Below are 15469 nucleotides of genomic sequence, written 5' to 3'. Positions count from 1 at the left end.
TCCAGAGATGGAGAGAGTTGCGGGGCTTGAAGGGATTCAAGTCACATCCAGAATTCGCCCGATTCCTCCTAGACAGGTTTGTAAATTTTATTTCATTTATGAAATGTAATGCGGGACATAGTTTACAGCAATACATGAATTTATGTTGTTACAACAAAGCTGGCTAACGTTACCACTAGATTAGCTCTAGATACTACACTCATAAAAACGACAACAAACGTCTTAGATCACGCATCCATTTCAGCTGTGTGTATCAGCCCAGCCGACCTGCAACGATGCATCGGTAATATCCTCCTCTGTCATTATAAATGATTCAGTTTCTTACTTAGAACAAAACATCCATCACAATCACTGTGACTTTGCTGTAACGCTAGCTCTGTAGCACTGTGGGTAATATATATAGCTGGGAAATTGCAGTGCAACAGCAGCATTACACACAGTGACAATAGTGCAGTCTTTCCATGTTTAGCCTATGTCACACACATCACGGTAATACAGTTAGCTTACAACGTAAGATATTATGTTGGCAATGCTACTGCAGTTTTTTCCAATTACTTTGTTTCACCGGCGGCATATTATATTAAGTAGAAATACAAATAGACACATTTACCTCGTCCATATGCACGCTGCAGATAGCTGCTAAAATAAAACAAAAAAAGTTTTCAAAGCAAGTCCCGTCTTCTTTCCGACGTTTCCAAAACAAATCTACACGCACCGGCCAGACAAACGTCTTCACGACAGTGGGCGCTAGAGCTCATGGGAAATGCAGTCTTCATTCCGGCAAAACACTACCGCTTTCGTCCAGCGGGGCCGCCAAAATCAACACTAAATGAAAAGTCTGTACAGGGGCTTTAAAGTCACGCTGGACAAAAGACACATGGATGTAATTTAATGTCATCTCTGATTGAACACACTGCACGTGTTGACTGTCTGAAACTCTGAAGACAAACTTTACAACACTTAAGATATTACATTGCTGATGTCAGTTATAAATGTGACACCATTATTTCACACATGTTGTTTTCACATGTTTAAATCCCATTTTAATGTGTATTTGAAACCTTTGTTCACACTTTCACAACATTATTCAAACTATGTGAATCTTAGTGTTCATGTCATCAGGTCTGAAGGGGATCTGACCTCATAGATTTGATGCTGATTGACTCTGAGCGTCTTGTTCAGCTTCATATTTAAAACAGATCTAATATAACATTAAACATTCATCACTGGTTGATTCTCTCTGAACCTCTTAATCATTTGATTCCTTTGTGCTTCTGTGAATAAAAACAGAAACCAGTGTTTTCTTCTCTGTCAGACGATAACAAACATGTTTGTTCAGAACCTTTATGATGACGTGACGTTTATACTGACTGAAATATTTAAACTCAGGATGATTTTGATGTGAAACAGTAGAATCAAATCTTCAGTCAGTTTCTGTTGGTTTCTGTTTGGCTGCACAACATGAGTTTGTATAGATGGAGCCTCTGGTGGAGCTGCAGAGTTTAAGAGGTGGAGTCACTACGTCTTTATTGAAGCAGCAGCACGTTGTCAGTAATATTAATGAGTAGGGGTGTGCCAAAATATCGATACTACGATATATTGCGATATTTCGTCTTGAGGTATGTTATCGATACACTGGTGCCAAATATCGATATTTAAAAATGTAAAAAAAAATTTTTTTTTTTATGTTTTATTTTTTTGGCCCACCACCACCCCTCTTCGGAGGACAGCTTTATCTTTATTCAAACATAGGTATACAACCAAATAAAATTAAAAAAATGGTTTAAGCAGCTCAGAAACCCACACATATAGATATTCAATGATAGTTGCAGTCAGTGTGTGTGTTAAGAAGAGTCACTGTGCAATATACTCTTTGTTTACTTGGCTGTCATTCATGTGAAATTGATTGACAATGTTTTGTAATTCCTGTGAAATGGATTCAGTGCAGTCAATAAATTCTGAATTTCTTCAGTGACACAGATATCGTGATGTATCGTGGATGAATTTTCTTGCAATATATTGATTATCGCAGAATCGCTGTATCGTGATATTATCGTTGTCGTGGGCAAAATATCGTGATAGTATCGTATCGCGAGGTACCTGGTGATACCCAGCCCCATTAATGAGAGCTCTGTTTCACTTTGTGTATCTGACAGTTTTGGACCTGCAGCCTGTTGGGTTCAGCTGTTTGGAGCTTCATTTTCTAAACTTGTTCAGCTCTGAACAGAAGTTTAAACACTGAATGATTTCAAGCAGGAACATTGTCTTCTAAACTCACTTCATTTATTCTATATTCAGATTGAGATGGTGCAGGTTGTCAGAGATCAGCTGTGATTCTCTGGCCTCAGCTCTGAAGTCCAACCCCTCCCATCTGAGAGAGCTGCAGCTGAGTGTCAACAACCTGCAGGATTCAGGAGTGAATCTGCTTTGTGATTTTCTACAGAGTCCAAACTGTCGACTGGAGACTCTGAGGTCAGTACACCAACACTATTTCTTGATTTTAGAAAATGTCCGCTGTGTAAAGTTTATAATATTTGGTAAAGAGAGTTGTTGGTGTGTGTGTTTGGTTCTTGTGATGTTTCTTGGGCTCGATTTTGGACTAAATTTTTAGCTTAAAAAATCACTAGGCGTTTTCGTAGATGTATGCATGTGTTTGTGTGCATAAAATCTAAATATGTTATAAAATATAAATATGTGGTAATAACTTAAGTTTCATAATAAGATATAGAAATGTGGTCAATGTATATTTATTATGTATAATATAGGTTAAGTATATTTGTATGTGTGAGTGTATGAATATACTCCTTTTCAGGCATGTCACTGCTTGTTAATGGAATATACTTTGTAACATTCTTTTAATTTAATTTAATTTTTAATTAATTATCAAATTAAATTAAACTAATTTTACTTTTTGTTATGTTTTCACATGCATTCATTCCTTCATGAATGAGTGATCTGTACACTGGAGACCTTCTGAACTAATGTTAGTTTAAAATGGATAAAGTGTTAATGATGAATATGAATCTGTGTTGACGTGAACAGGTGTATGAATGTTATACTGACATTTGGATGATGTGTGTAGAAGAATTACATGATGTTGATCCTCAATAACACTAGGGCTGCACAATTAATAATCAAATAATCTAATACACAGTGGCCCTCATTTATCAAACGAACGTACGTCAGAAAACCGTGCGTACGACCATTTCCACGCAAACTTTGGCATTTATCAATTTGGACGTGAGCGGAAGCTACGATCAGATCTCACATCAGGTCTGAGCTCGTGTACGCAAATCTGAGTCTGTGGATTTGTGGTGCAGCACAGCAAAATCTGGCTGAGACTGAAAATAACAAACCTCAGCTGTCATTAAGCACAAGCAGTCACATATTTAGAACAGATCAAAACGGATTCTTAAAACAAATAAATCAAAATTAAAATAATAATAATAAAAAAAAGCCCCTGTTTTTACTGATACCCCTTTTTTGTAAAATAAAATGTGACAACTAATTACCAGAATACCTAATAACCCTGCTGGCAACCCTGCCACAGAGCAGGAACGCAGATTCAATAGTGCACACACGGGTCACAGTGGAGCTGCTTCAGGTTGCTGAAGGGCAGGTGGCTCCGTCTCGGACCATCATCATGATTTTACTAGTTTTTCAGTGACAATGAAAATTGTGATGTAAAATGTAATCGTCCATAATAATAATGAATAATATCGCAAAATCTGTCAAAAATAATTACAATATCACTTTTTGATCATATCCTGCAGCCCTAAAAAACACAATGACAAAGTCACTTGAGTCATTTTAGAGAAAAGCTCATTGATAAAGACAGAGTAATGTAAAGCTTCACATTTAAACACATCTGATTGGATTATAAATGGTTTTATCTACATAATTTATTTTATATACAGATTGAGTTGGTGCAGTTTGTCAGAGATCAGCTGTGATTCTCTGGCCTCAGCTCTGAAGTCCAACCCCTCCCACCTGAGAGAGCTGGACCTGAGAGGAAACAACCTGAAGGATTCAGAAGTGAAGCTGCTGTCTGATCTGAAGGACAGTCCACACTGCAGACTGGAGACTCTGAGGTCAGTAGAGGATTTGAGTCAGTTCCTGCTGGTTTCAGCAGCATTGAGTCAGCCAATCAGATCAACCAGCAACTTGTTGTTATCATGTGTTTGAGTTGATGTGAAGAAAACTGTTTTCATCTCTACAGGAAATAAAGCTGGATTGCAGCTGACTGCATCAGATGTTTAGAGACAGTTTGCTCCCATTTTAACACTAAAGAAATGATCAGGTTGTCTTTGTCACAGCTCTCAGATTAGTCTGACAAAATTTTGCAGATCAAAAAACCTTCATGAGATTTAGTGACCATGTGATCTTAATACAGAGGAGAATCTCTGCTGTAGTCCAGTAACCACAGCTGATGGTTTTCTCTACCGAACATGGATATATATGTCAATTTTTTTGGTCAACATACTTTTATAAAAGACACATATTTACATATTTGTCTCAATATTTTAAAGTAGATAAAATATGGGGTGCTGTTTAGCTCAGTGGGTAGCGCGCGCATCCCATGTGCCAAGGCTCTGCAGCGGGCCCGGGTTCGAAACCCGGCCCAGGTCCCTTTGCTGCGTGTCACTCCCCCTCTCTCTCTGCCTGTTTCCTGTCATATCTTCAGCTGCGCTGTTCATAAAGCCATACTAAGGCCAAAAAAAAAAAAAGTAGATAAAATATTCAAATGTCAGAAAGACATTTAAATCTTACAGCAGTAAATCATAATTATAGTGAGCAGTATCCCAGTTTCTGCACTAATGATGCATTCAGGGACTCTGTTTATTTCCGCTGTGTACTTCAGTGAAATCTGCAAAGTTAACAGACTTGATAACCAAAGTGTCTGCAGGTCTGTGAGCTTCACTCCCACATGAGAGCTGAAAGGAAGCTGGCTACGCTACACAGCTGCTCCACTTCTGGTGCTGCTGGTCTTTATAGTGGATGTGCTGCATCACTGACTGAAAACTAATCAGAAGAATCTCTGTAAACATTAATGACTTCTGTTGTCTCTCTTCTCTCATCAGATGGATGTGGTTTCATTAAGCGTGGCGATGTGGAGAGGATCAGCTGTGTCCCGATGATCCAGAGAAGTTGAAGCAGCAGAATAAACTGAGATGACCCTCAGTGCTGCGGTCTGAACTGCTCTAAAATCTGCTCCAGTGTTAAGTTAACAATCATCCATTTATGTGTAGACACAATAAAGTAAAAATTGGTTAGTGTTGAGATCTAATGTGCAGTTGTAGAAACTCTGGCAAAGAACCAAATTATTTTCAGTGTGGTGGGAGTCACCAGGCAGATGGAAGATGGAAATCAAGAGAAAGTGTTTTCAGACAGATGCGATGTGAGACCAGTGGGCTCACCTAGCCCCAGCAACCCACATGAAGGCCAGTTGGGTCAACGACCCACAAGTGGCCCAACGACTTTGAAACTCAGAGCGCACACGTGTCTTTATCGACTCTTTAAAGACACTCCCACACAGAGTTTAAAGGCCTACAAACTCAACTCAGTTAGTAAGAACTGAAGAAGCCTCTTGGATGAGACGTGAAATGTCTAAACCCTCTGTGGTCGACTGATATGCCAGTGCGTCTAAATCACATGACCGATTTAAGATGATGTAGCAGCAAGATGCAGCCTCACTGAGTAAAACCGGACATACAATAAAAAAATGTACGCAACGCTTTCTCATGAATATTGTCGTCACGTTTAGTGAGCGTTTGCAGGCCAAAAAAACCACGTGACACCCCCATTTCTATTGGTGGAAAAATGCACCACATCAACCACTCACAAAATTATATGGCAAAGCACGTGATTTGCTTGCTGAGGAAGAGGTGAAAGTTGTGGGAGGGATGGCGGCGAAAGATTGACAGCTTAAAAAGCAAGTTTTGAAAGTTGAGAGATTTGTGACATTTAGTGTGTTTGGAGTGTGTAGTTAGTGTGTGTAGTGTGTATTGTAGTTGTTTTTTTGTTTTCTGTGTCAAAACAATGAGATTACTGAATGTGGGGGCAGAGCAGCTCTTCTATGAGCTGGGAGGAGCTGAGGGAGACCTGAGCCTGAGGCATTGTCTGCATTTAAATGTAAATAGTTACATGTAACTCTGTTAAATTTGTACATACTTTTTTGAAATTTAAAAACAACGATTTATATTTTCATTCTAAGTTCGTTAAACATGTTTGTGGTTTTCACAGTAAAATATCGAATTTTTTCCAAAGCAGATTTTATGTTTTTAGTGAGATTTCAGGTCCACTGTGTTAATAAACGACACCAAAACAAACAAGGCAAGGCAAATAGTTTTTAAGGTGAAATGTAAAAAGTAGTGAAAAATGGTCAATTATACCCTGGACTCCAGAGGGTTAACTTAAAGCTCCTTGTGGGCCAAATAACACCAAAGTGGTTTTGGCTGTGGAGGACTGAAGTGTCTTGCTGACGTTTAAAGAAACTGAAGCGTCCAGTTGCCTACAATACAGCACTTACAATGCTTGAAGAATGAATTCAGGTCAAGTCATATCACAGAAAAATGTCTCTGTTTTGGGTTCATACCGATGTGGTAGACATATAAATTCTCTAGGTGTATTTGCTGGTCTCAGTTACTATTTATTGATTTTAAAACGGCTTTTTAGAAACTGCCTCTCAGAGGAGACAGATGAACAGATGCTCTGCTGCTGAGAACTAGGCACCGCTCAGCCTCAGGTAGTGTTGGAGGTCATACAGAGATCAAAGTAGACAAAGAAGTCGTGAGTGTAACTGTGTAACCAGCATGATGATACTGGCCTTCAAGGCCTTCAAGCGAGAGCACTTCATTCACGACTCTTCTCTGTTCTGGAGCCTCAGTGGTGGAATGAACTCCCGACCAACGTCAGGACAGCAGAGTCACTCTCTGTCTTAAGCCAAAGACTCAAGACTGATTTGTTCAGACTTCACCTCGACCCCACAGAGCATGACTCCCTCCCAACACCCCTCAATTTTTTTTTTTATGTACACACTTGTATGTTTGTATCGTCAGCACATCTATCACAGCACTTATGCACTTAAAGTATCTTTGATAAATAGCAGCTACGATCCTCAGATGAGGGCTTGAGAATATTTTCTATATTTCTTTTTACTCTATCGACGGTGATGTCATGGTTTCTCTCTTGTGACAAATGTTCTTATTGTAAGTGGCTTTAGATGAAGGCGTCTGCTTAATGCCCTCAATCTAAGTGTAAATGTACATGTAAACTTAAAATGACACATGACTGTCCCTCACAAGCCATCGGAGATATGTTTATTACATTCATCATTCATCACAGATGTAGATGATGTTTTAATAAAAGTGGATACATTTACTACTGGTACTTTTTAGCTTGCATTACATCACTATTATGTATTGCTATTATACATTATTGTTGCATCAGTGTCAAAAATAGTTGTTATACATCATATTATAATCATGTACAAGTTACAGCTGTGTAATTAATGCTTTCTGACTTTTAACAAAATGTATATTGAACTTTGAAATGATCCAGATTTAGATCAGTTTTTGGTTACTGTGTTTTGTTTTATTTTGTTGTTTATTTTTCTGATGTTACATTTTATTCCTTTTCATGAATCCTGATATGTTTTATTATGTAAAGGCACGAATGATTATAAATCGATTGGGTTTTACTTTCTTTGCTATGGTTGAGTTTTATCATGAAATAAGCATATTAACCCTTTATAACGACTTTGAAATGACATCATGTCTTCTTGTAGGTCTTAGTTTTCCTGTTTTTCTTTGAATTTTGTGTAGTTATTTGCTCTGTCTTTCTTTTTCTCTTTATTTCTCGTCCTGCAGGTCCATGTGACCTCTGACATCTGTCAGAAATCTTAAAGCTCCTGGATTTATTTTGCTAGTCAGGTGAAAACCTTTTCTAAAAGGCCTGTTACTGTATTGCTGCTTGTAATATGACTGTCATGGAGCCTCATGTTGCATCTTTATCCGTTGTCATTAATCCTAATATGTTTATGTTTCAACCATTTTGCTATCTACCTGCTAAAAGTAATTTTAATAAATACAAATGTTGTCAGCATCATTTCATGTCTCATTGTCTTTAATCATAAAGGTGTTTAATTCGTCCATAATACTGATTATCCAACTTTTTTTAACTTCTTTGTTGTTTTCTGTTTGTGATTTATTTACCAAATATTCCTGCGACAGTTTTTTTCACGACATCACAAAAGATATCATCATTTCATCGTTCTTTTTATTTCCATTAGCCACATAAATTACGTTATTGTTTTGTACCTAAATTGATCATAATTGATTTGTGATCAGAAAGGTGATCAACATCATGTGAGGATTCTGAAACAAACTGTAGAAAAGAGAGACGATGAAACCAATAAGTAATTCTGGATTCTAAATATCTGATGGAGTTGCTCCAATTAAACATCTTCACATCAGGACTGAAACCACCAAACATGTTTGACTTGAAGGATGATGACAAATAAATTAAGTACCTTTCAGTCTTGATTGTGGGACTGATCCTGTATGTACTTTATCTACAAGATCACCTGGAGCATCTTCATGATCTCCAGTGTGCCTCCTCACATTGGTTTTATAGTGCTTCTATCTTGATAAGAGGTTGTGTGATCTGTGCCTGGTGTGTTATTATGGCGTTATAATTTACAGACTATGAAAAAAGCACAGTTGTTCACCATCATCTGAAGTGAACAACTCAACAATGTCTCCTTTAAACATTAACTGTTCTGGACGAAGACGCTCTCTCCCTCTTTGTCCGTCAGGCAGCCTTGAAAGTGAAACTAAAGTGTTCAGGCTCCATTTTGAGTCGACAGAAAAGCAGCAGGACGACAGCAGTCGGTCAGGGTGAGTGTTAACACACATGTTATCTTTATATTACAGTCAGAGTCTCTGAGTTTTAGTGCAGTGATTTATGTTAGACAAAGACAGTTTTACATTTACATCAGCCAGCGTGCGATTCGCTGTATGAGGGCAGGGGCGAAGGGCAGAACACCTGCTCTGACTGCAGCTGGGAGAGACTGTTGGCCGCCTGTGAGGGCTTTGGTTCGGGGGAGGGACCGCAGCAGCACCCGCTGATCGCTGAGAAGTGTAAGAACAATACGTGCTGTGAGTCTCCAAAAGTCTCCAATAACACCAGGAAATGTCGCGAGATTTGTTGCTAGTCGCTTTTTTGTAAAAGGGTCGCTAGAGTATGAAGGTATTATTGGTGCAAAAGGTTTGTGCACCTGTAACAGTGGAATTTGTAGTTGTGTACAGTGATTGTGTGTGTGTATGTAAATGTGTGGTCACATACTCTGAGTTGTTGTTGTTTTCTCTCCACAAATACAACACAACACTTACACATTTACAAATTCTTAATTACAGGTACACAAATCCTATTTTACAAGTCACATATTAAAAAACTGATACGCTCACATTTTTGCTCCAATTGTTGTAGTATATTTGGTGCAAAACATATCTGTGTACAAAATTTGAATATGTGCAAATCTGAATGTGAACTTGTAAAATAATTTCTCATGAAAATACGTATGTTCTTTTAAAACACAAACACAAATCGATAAGTAAAACTGCGCGAATCTTCCCCACGAGTCACAGATTCTGTTTCCTTCAACTAAAAATCACGAATCCCGCCTCCACTGACAGACGCGCAGCTTGTGAACAGGCAAGGCAGGCAACTGCTTGGGGCCCCCAGCCGATAGGTCTGACAAACTGTACTCCCAAAACAGTGTCTCACGTTGTAGCTCCCCGGGCCCAGGCCGTAATTTACGGGGCCCCCGAGGTCTGACAAACTGTACCCAACAACAGTGTCCCATGTTGTAGCCTTATATATAAAGTCTAAGGTCCACACACACACTCCCAAAACACGATTTACAATGACATGTCAGTAGGAAACCTCCCTAAAGGGGCCCCATGTCATCCCCGTCGAACTTGGATGATACGCGTACGTTAACATGAACATTAGCTATTGAGGTTGACGTTGAAAGTCAATGAAGAGGAGTTATCTCTCTGGAAATGAAAAAAAGAAAAAGAAAAAAGGAGAATGAAGAAAAAAGAAAGCAACGGAGCCTGCAGGAGCCGCTGCCTGATCTGTGCCATCCACCGCATCACTGCTGTAAGCTGCGTTTATGACCCACATCTCCACATTCAAAACACTTCATCTGTCCTGAGCTGGCGTACACCATGTAAGAGCCGTCGCCGTGTTTCACTCTGAAGAACACCTCCAGTGTTTGTGTGAAAGTCCAGGAACATGAACACCTGCCGCCTCAGAGACTGGAAATGTGTCAGTTTGGGGTCCTTATGTAACAGGTGTGGATAGAGCATGACAGAAGACGGCCCAAGGACTTGTTTTCCCACATTTATTATCTGCAGAAGACAGTAATACACATTAATGGCCTTTTGTTCCTTCTCTGCACCTTTGTTCCCTCAACAATGCAAGGCGGCAATGTGTCACCTCAAAATACATATAAACACATTATTTTAATATTACAGTATATACCCGGCTCAATGTGCACATCACTAGCCAATAGCTATTTAAACTGGCAGGAAAACATTTCAACATAAACAACAAATCTCCTCAAAACCATGACAATATATATAAAAAGGGAGGACAGCGACCTCTGTTGGCAAATTAAAACAATGTGTAGATGAGAGCGGCTGTACAGAGAAAATGAAACTTAACACATGTAGCAAGTAAAAGCACATAACTGCAGAAGACAGCTGAGCTGGTAAATACGGTTCCTTTTAAGGATTCGAATCATTATGAGTCCCTCACTTAATTGAACCGGATTGTGCGAGTCACTTGAGTCAGTATTTCCTAATCACCATGGAAACTCAGTCCTAGCCCATTGTCTCTAAACCACTAACGTAGGACAATGCAATAAAACATTATATACATGATTGGAAAAATAAGAGATACTAAAATAAAATCCATCCATCCATCCATTTTCATCCGCTTATCCGGGGCCGGGTCGCGGGGGCAGCTGCCTGAGCAGGGACACCCAGACTTCCCTCTCCCCGGATACTGCCTCCAGCTCTTCCGGGAGGACCCCAAGGCGTTCCCAGGCCAGCTGAGCGACATAGTCACACCAGCGTGTCCTGGGTCTTCCTCGGGGTCTCCTCCGAGGAAGACCCCCAGGAACACCTCCCGAGGGAGGCGTCCCGGGGGCATCCGAAACAGATGCCCGAGCCACCTCAGCTGGCTCCTCTCGATGTGGAGGAGCAGCGGCTCTACTCTGAGCTCCTCCCGGGTGACAGAGCTCTTCACCCTATCTCTAAGGGAGCGCCCTGCCACCCTGCGGAGGAAACTCATTTTGGCCGCTTGTATCCGGGATCTTATTCTTTCGGTCATGACCCAAAGTTCAAAATAAAATAAAACAACTAAATAATAGAGAACTGAGGTAGGAACGGTTTAAATGGATAAAGTTCCCAAACAGAGATAATAATAGCCTACTTACAATATACTTAATATTCTTATATGATATTTATTTACGAATTATTTTATTTTGCAAAATAATTATTTCATTTTATTATGCTACATCTATACACCAAACCAACAGTAGCCTAGGCTACCTGCAGAACAGTGTGTATGTTATTTCATATTCTCAAGTAACATACACAATATTCTGCAGGTAGCCTACAACAGAAGCCATTCTTCCACATCTGAATGGCTTCTGTTGTACAATGACAGGGATGCGCTTTTCACGCTGACTCAAGGAAGTCTAACCCCGAGAATTCACTCCCTTGTCTGCTACTCATTCAGAACGTAGCCGGCTGTTTGCGCTATCCTGCTTTGACTCGAGTTGCGGCCGTTTCTGGCATCGTGACTCGCAAGCTGATGAGGGAAACTCTTGTAGCCAGTAGCTCGTAGCTGGGAGCTGGTAGCAAACTTGTAGCAAGCCCGGGGCTAGTGGGCTACATGCTTGCTATGTATACGGCTCTGCGCAATGCTATTTATCATTTTAGATTTGATTATAGTAGGACTCAAGTGATTCGAGTTAATGATACTAGAGATTCGCGACTCACGGGTTATTTTAAAGAACCGGATTAAAGATCCGGATGAGTCAAGATTCATACACCGCTAGAAGACAGTAATACACATTAATTGCCTTTTGTTCCTTCTCTGCACCTTTGTTCCTAAACAGACAAAATACCAGAGTTCAGCTGCGTTACAACGGTGCCATGAAAGTTAGACGAAAACATATACAAAACTTATATTAATGGTCAAAACAGCACACAACCGCTGGGTAACGTGGCAGTGTTAGTGTTAATCAGCTTTGTCAGTTTTGTGTTGTTGCAGTATCGCTGTCTCTGCTGCTGTTAATTTAGCATGTGCCAAATTTTGTCCACAAGTTCACATTGTCTGTTACAGGTGCACAAATATGTTTTGCACCAAATATACTACAACAATTGGAGCAAAAATGTGAGTGTGTCAGTTTTTTAATCTGTGACTTGTAAAATATTTGTGACCACACATTTACTGATACACATACACAATCACTGTACACAGCTACAAATTCCACTGTTAATGGTGCACAACCTTTTGCACCATTAATACCTTCATACTAGAAGGTTTGAAAACTCCCTAAATATAGCAACAAAGTCGATAAGTTGGCAACACTGTCTGTGTGTCGTCACACACAGTATTCATCTGTTCACACACTCGCACACACATCACATGTCATGTGACACAAGGCTGCCAGAACCTGAATTATAAAAACAAAAATCATAAATTTTATGGTCTTTTGTACAGTTTCTTAGACTGCCTGTGTGATTGTGTTTCACTTCTGGTTCTCTTGAACAAACTTGTTTCCTGACTCTTGTGTCCTGCAGCTCAAAGTCAGTGTCACTGTTTCACCTCTCAGACTGACTTCAGAGGAGAAGATGAGTGTTTGTGTGGAGGAAGACGAGAGAGCAGATCTCCAGGATCCATCTGTCTGTCTATGAAGAGCGACTGGTCCAGAGATCGTCCTCCAGACTTCAGTACTGAACCTGGACCATCAGACACAAAGTAAGAACTAGTTCTGACTCATTTTCAGTTGTCTCTGTCAGTCAAATCTGTTTTTGTTGTAATACAGTTTCTCCTAAACTGCATCTGTCAACTAAAACAAGATTCTTACTTTGTTTTTTATATATAGTCTCTTTAAGTGAACCAAACTCAGTCCTCTTAAAGAGACTCAGTCTCTTAAATCTTTACACCTTTGAATTATTGAATACACCCTTTATGATATGGATCAGAAATTATGAACAAAGAAATAATTCATCCCATCAGTCTTGTGGTTTGTATATTTGAAGCTGTTAAAATAGTTTGTCGTTGCAGAATTTATCCAAGATTCATGTGATGTAAATGAAAACACTGTTGCTGTTTGCAGAGTTCAGTCTCCAGTATCCAGCTGTCTGTCTATGAAGAGTGACCAGTCCAAAGATGAACCTCCACGCCTTAGTAATGATCCTGGACCCTCAGACACACAGTAAGAACTGGTTCTGAATCTTTTTCAGTTGTCTCTGTCAGTCACATGTGTTTTTGTTGTAGAACAGTTTCTCCTAAAAAGAAACTGTCAACTTAAATACGATTCTTACTGTGTTTTCACATATAGTCTCTTTAAGTGAACTGAACTCAGTCCTCTTAAGAGACTCAGTCCTCTCTGTTCACACTACAGTTCATCTGGATCTCTTGGTGATCTTTACACCTTTGAATAATTGAATACAATCTTTATGATATGGATAAGAAATAAGAACCAAAACAATGATTCGTCAGATTAGTCTCATATTTAGTTTATTTGAAAAAAAAAAAAAAAAAAAAAAAAAAAATCAAAAAACAATTTATCAAGGCAGGTTCTCCATTATCCGGATATCTTTTCTATCCCAAGATGAACCTCCAATGCTCGTGGCCAGCATAAAGCATCCGGTCAATTTTCAAAATGAAACACCCTGTGCAGACCCGGGGATCTACAGAACAACAAAGTTGGAAATATTAACAATAAATACACTTTAAACAGACAGATAATGAAACCATTTAACTTTTCAGTCTACTCATCTGTGTTAGAAGCTCAAAAAGACACTCGCTTCTGAAACACTCAAAATGGGATATGAAGCCGAGTGGAGCACAGAACAAAACAGCATCACACATGTTACAGAGTATAGTCGCTCCATTCAGGATTTTTGGGGTCAATGAGGGAAACTAATTGCTAGAAACAGAATTGGCCTTTCCCGATCACCAATCAAAATGTTCTTTCTTTTCTTTATCATCATCTATAGCTGTTATTTATTAGTGGCATCATTAAACATTGAGGAAAGTAGTAGTGATATTTGTTTCCTGTCTTCTCTGCTCCTTCACAGAGAGAGGAAGAGGAGTCATGTTTCTGTGAAGAAGCAGCCGTCCTGCTGTGTTTGGACGTCCTGAAGGATCCGGTCTCTACCAGCTGTGGACACTGGTTCTGCAGACGCTGCATCACATCATACTGGGACCAGTCTGCTTCACCAGGAGACTCCTCCTGTCCCCAGTGTGGAGGTAAGACCCAGAACAACAGCTGGACTGCAGACAGCCAGTCTGACCAGCACTGTACAGAGTAAGACTACATCTGTCTGCTGATTTCATCATGTCTGAAAACACTGTTGATTTAATAAAGTGACATTTGTTTGTGTTGCACTGCACGGACAATTAAGATCCTTATAAATGTCACTACATCTTAAGACCAACGGCATGTTTTTTTTGCTCGAGCAGCATTCAAATCTGTTCTGCACCACGTCTCATCACAACCAAAAGAAATACATTTAGATCCGATATCTTGATGATGATGGAGAAATGTTTAACTCTGTTTATACCATGGTCTGGGGGAATACTCGATTCTGATTGGCTGCAGGGTGTCCATTAACCCCTGATATATGGACACCTACTAAGTAGTTCCAGTCAAATTGTCCGTTCCCCATTCTAAATGAATGCACTAGCTGGCGTATCAAATCTGAATATTTTATTTCCAGCACTGAGTGCAGTCCGTCAGTCCTTCAGTGTCTTATCCTCTGAACACCACAGGGTGGCGACTGTAACACACAAGCTGCAGAAAGTTCACTTCCCCTCTAAATTTACTGATACGCGAATAATCTCACATCCCGTTCACTGTTCAGCTCTCTGCTTCAGGCTGTGGCCACAGTAACGTTACACACGGCAGGTCATTTGTTTGTGAAATTCTTGATATTGATTTGGTGACAATGACATGACTGGTTAGCTAGCTGGTCTTGTTAGCTAGCATACTGTCAAATTATATTTACTGTTTGTCAACCATACACAGTGTTATTGACTTTGAATCTTGCTAGCATAGCATTAGCTTTCTGGCTCATCGCTGAGCGGACTAGAATATCTCCCGTTGCCAAGTCGTATCTATGGTCCGTCCTATTTACTGGAGGAGTGAACAACGTCTCAG

The 15469-nt window shown here is 39.7% G+C and overlaps 2 protein-coding genes across 2 annotated transcripts in view; one reads left to right on the top strand and one right to left on the bottom strand.

Moving 5' to 3' along the window:
- Positions 1 to 15469, bottom strand: part of pcbp4 (poly(rC) binding protein 4) — a 488978-nt gene that overhangs the window by 309968 nt on the left and 163541 nt on the right. The gene's annotated exons all lie outside the window — the stretch shown is intronic.
- Positions 1 to 15469, top strand: part of LOC115582688 (NLR family CARD domain-containing protein 3-like) — a 48916-nt gene that overhangs the window by 19614 nt on the left and 13833 nt on the right. The window contains exon 5 of the mRNA XM_030418802.1: positions 14565 to 14617. Coding sequence (XP_030274662.1) covers positions 14565 to 14617 — 53 coding nt within the window. The remainder of the gene's footprint in view (positions 1 to 14564; positions 14618 to 15469) is intronic.

The sequence above is a fragment of the Sparus aurata genome, chromosome 6 (genome assembly GCF_900880675.1).
Source record: "Sparus aurata chromosome 6, fSpaAur1.1, whole genome shotgun sequence".
In the NCBI taxonomy this organism is placed as follows: Eukaryota; Metazoa; Chordata; class Actinopteri; order Spariformes; family Sparidae; genus Sparus; species Sparus aurata.
This window is presented reverse-complemented; position numbering and strand designations above follow the sequence as displayed.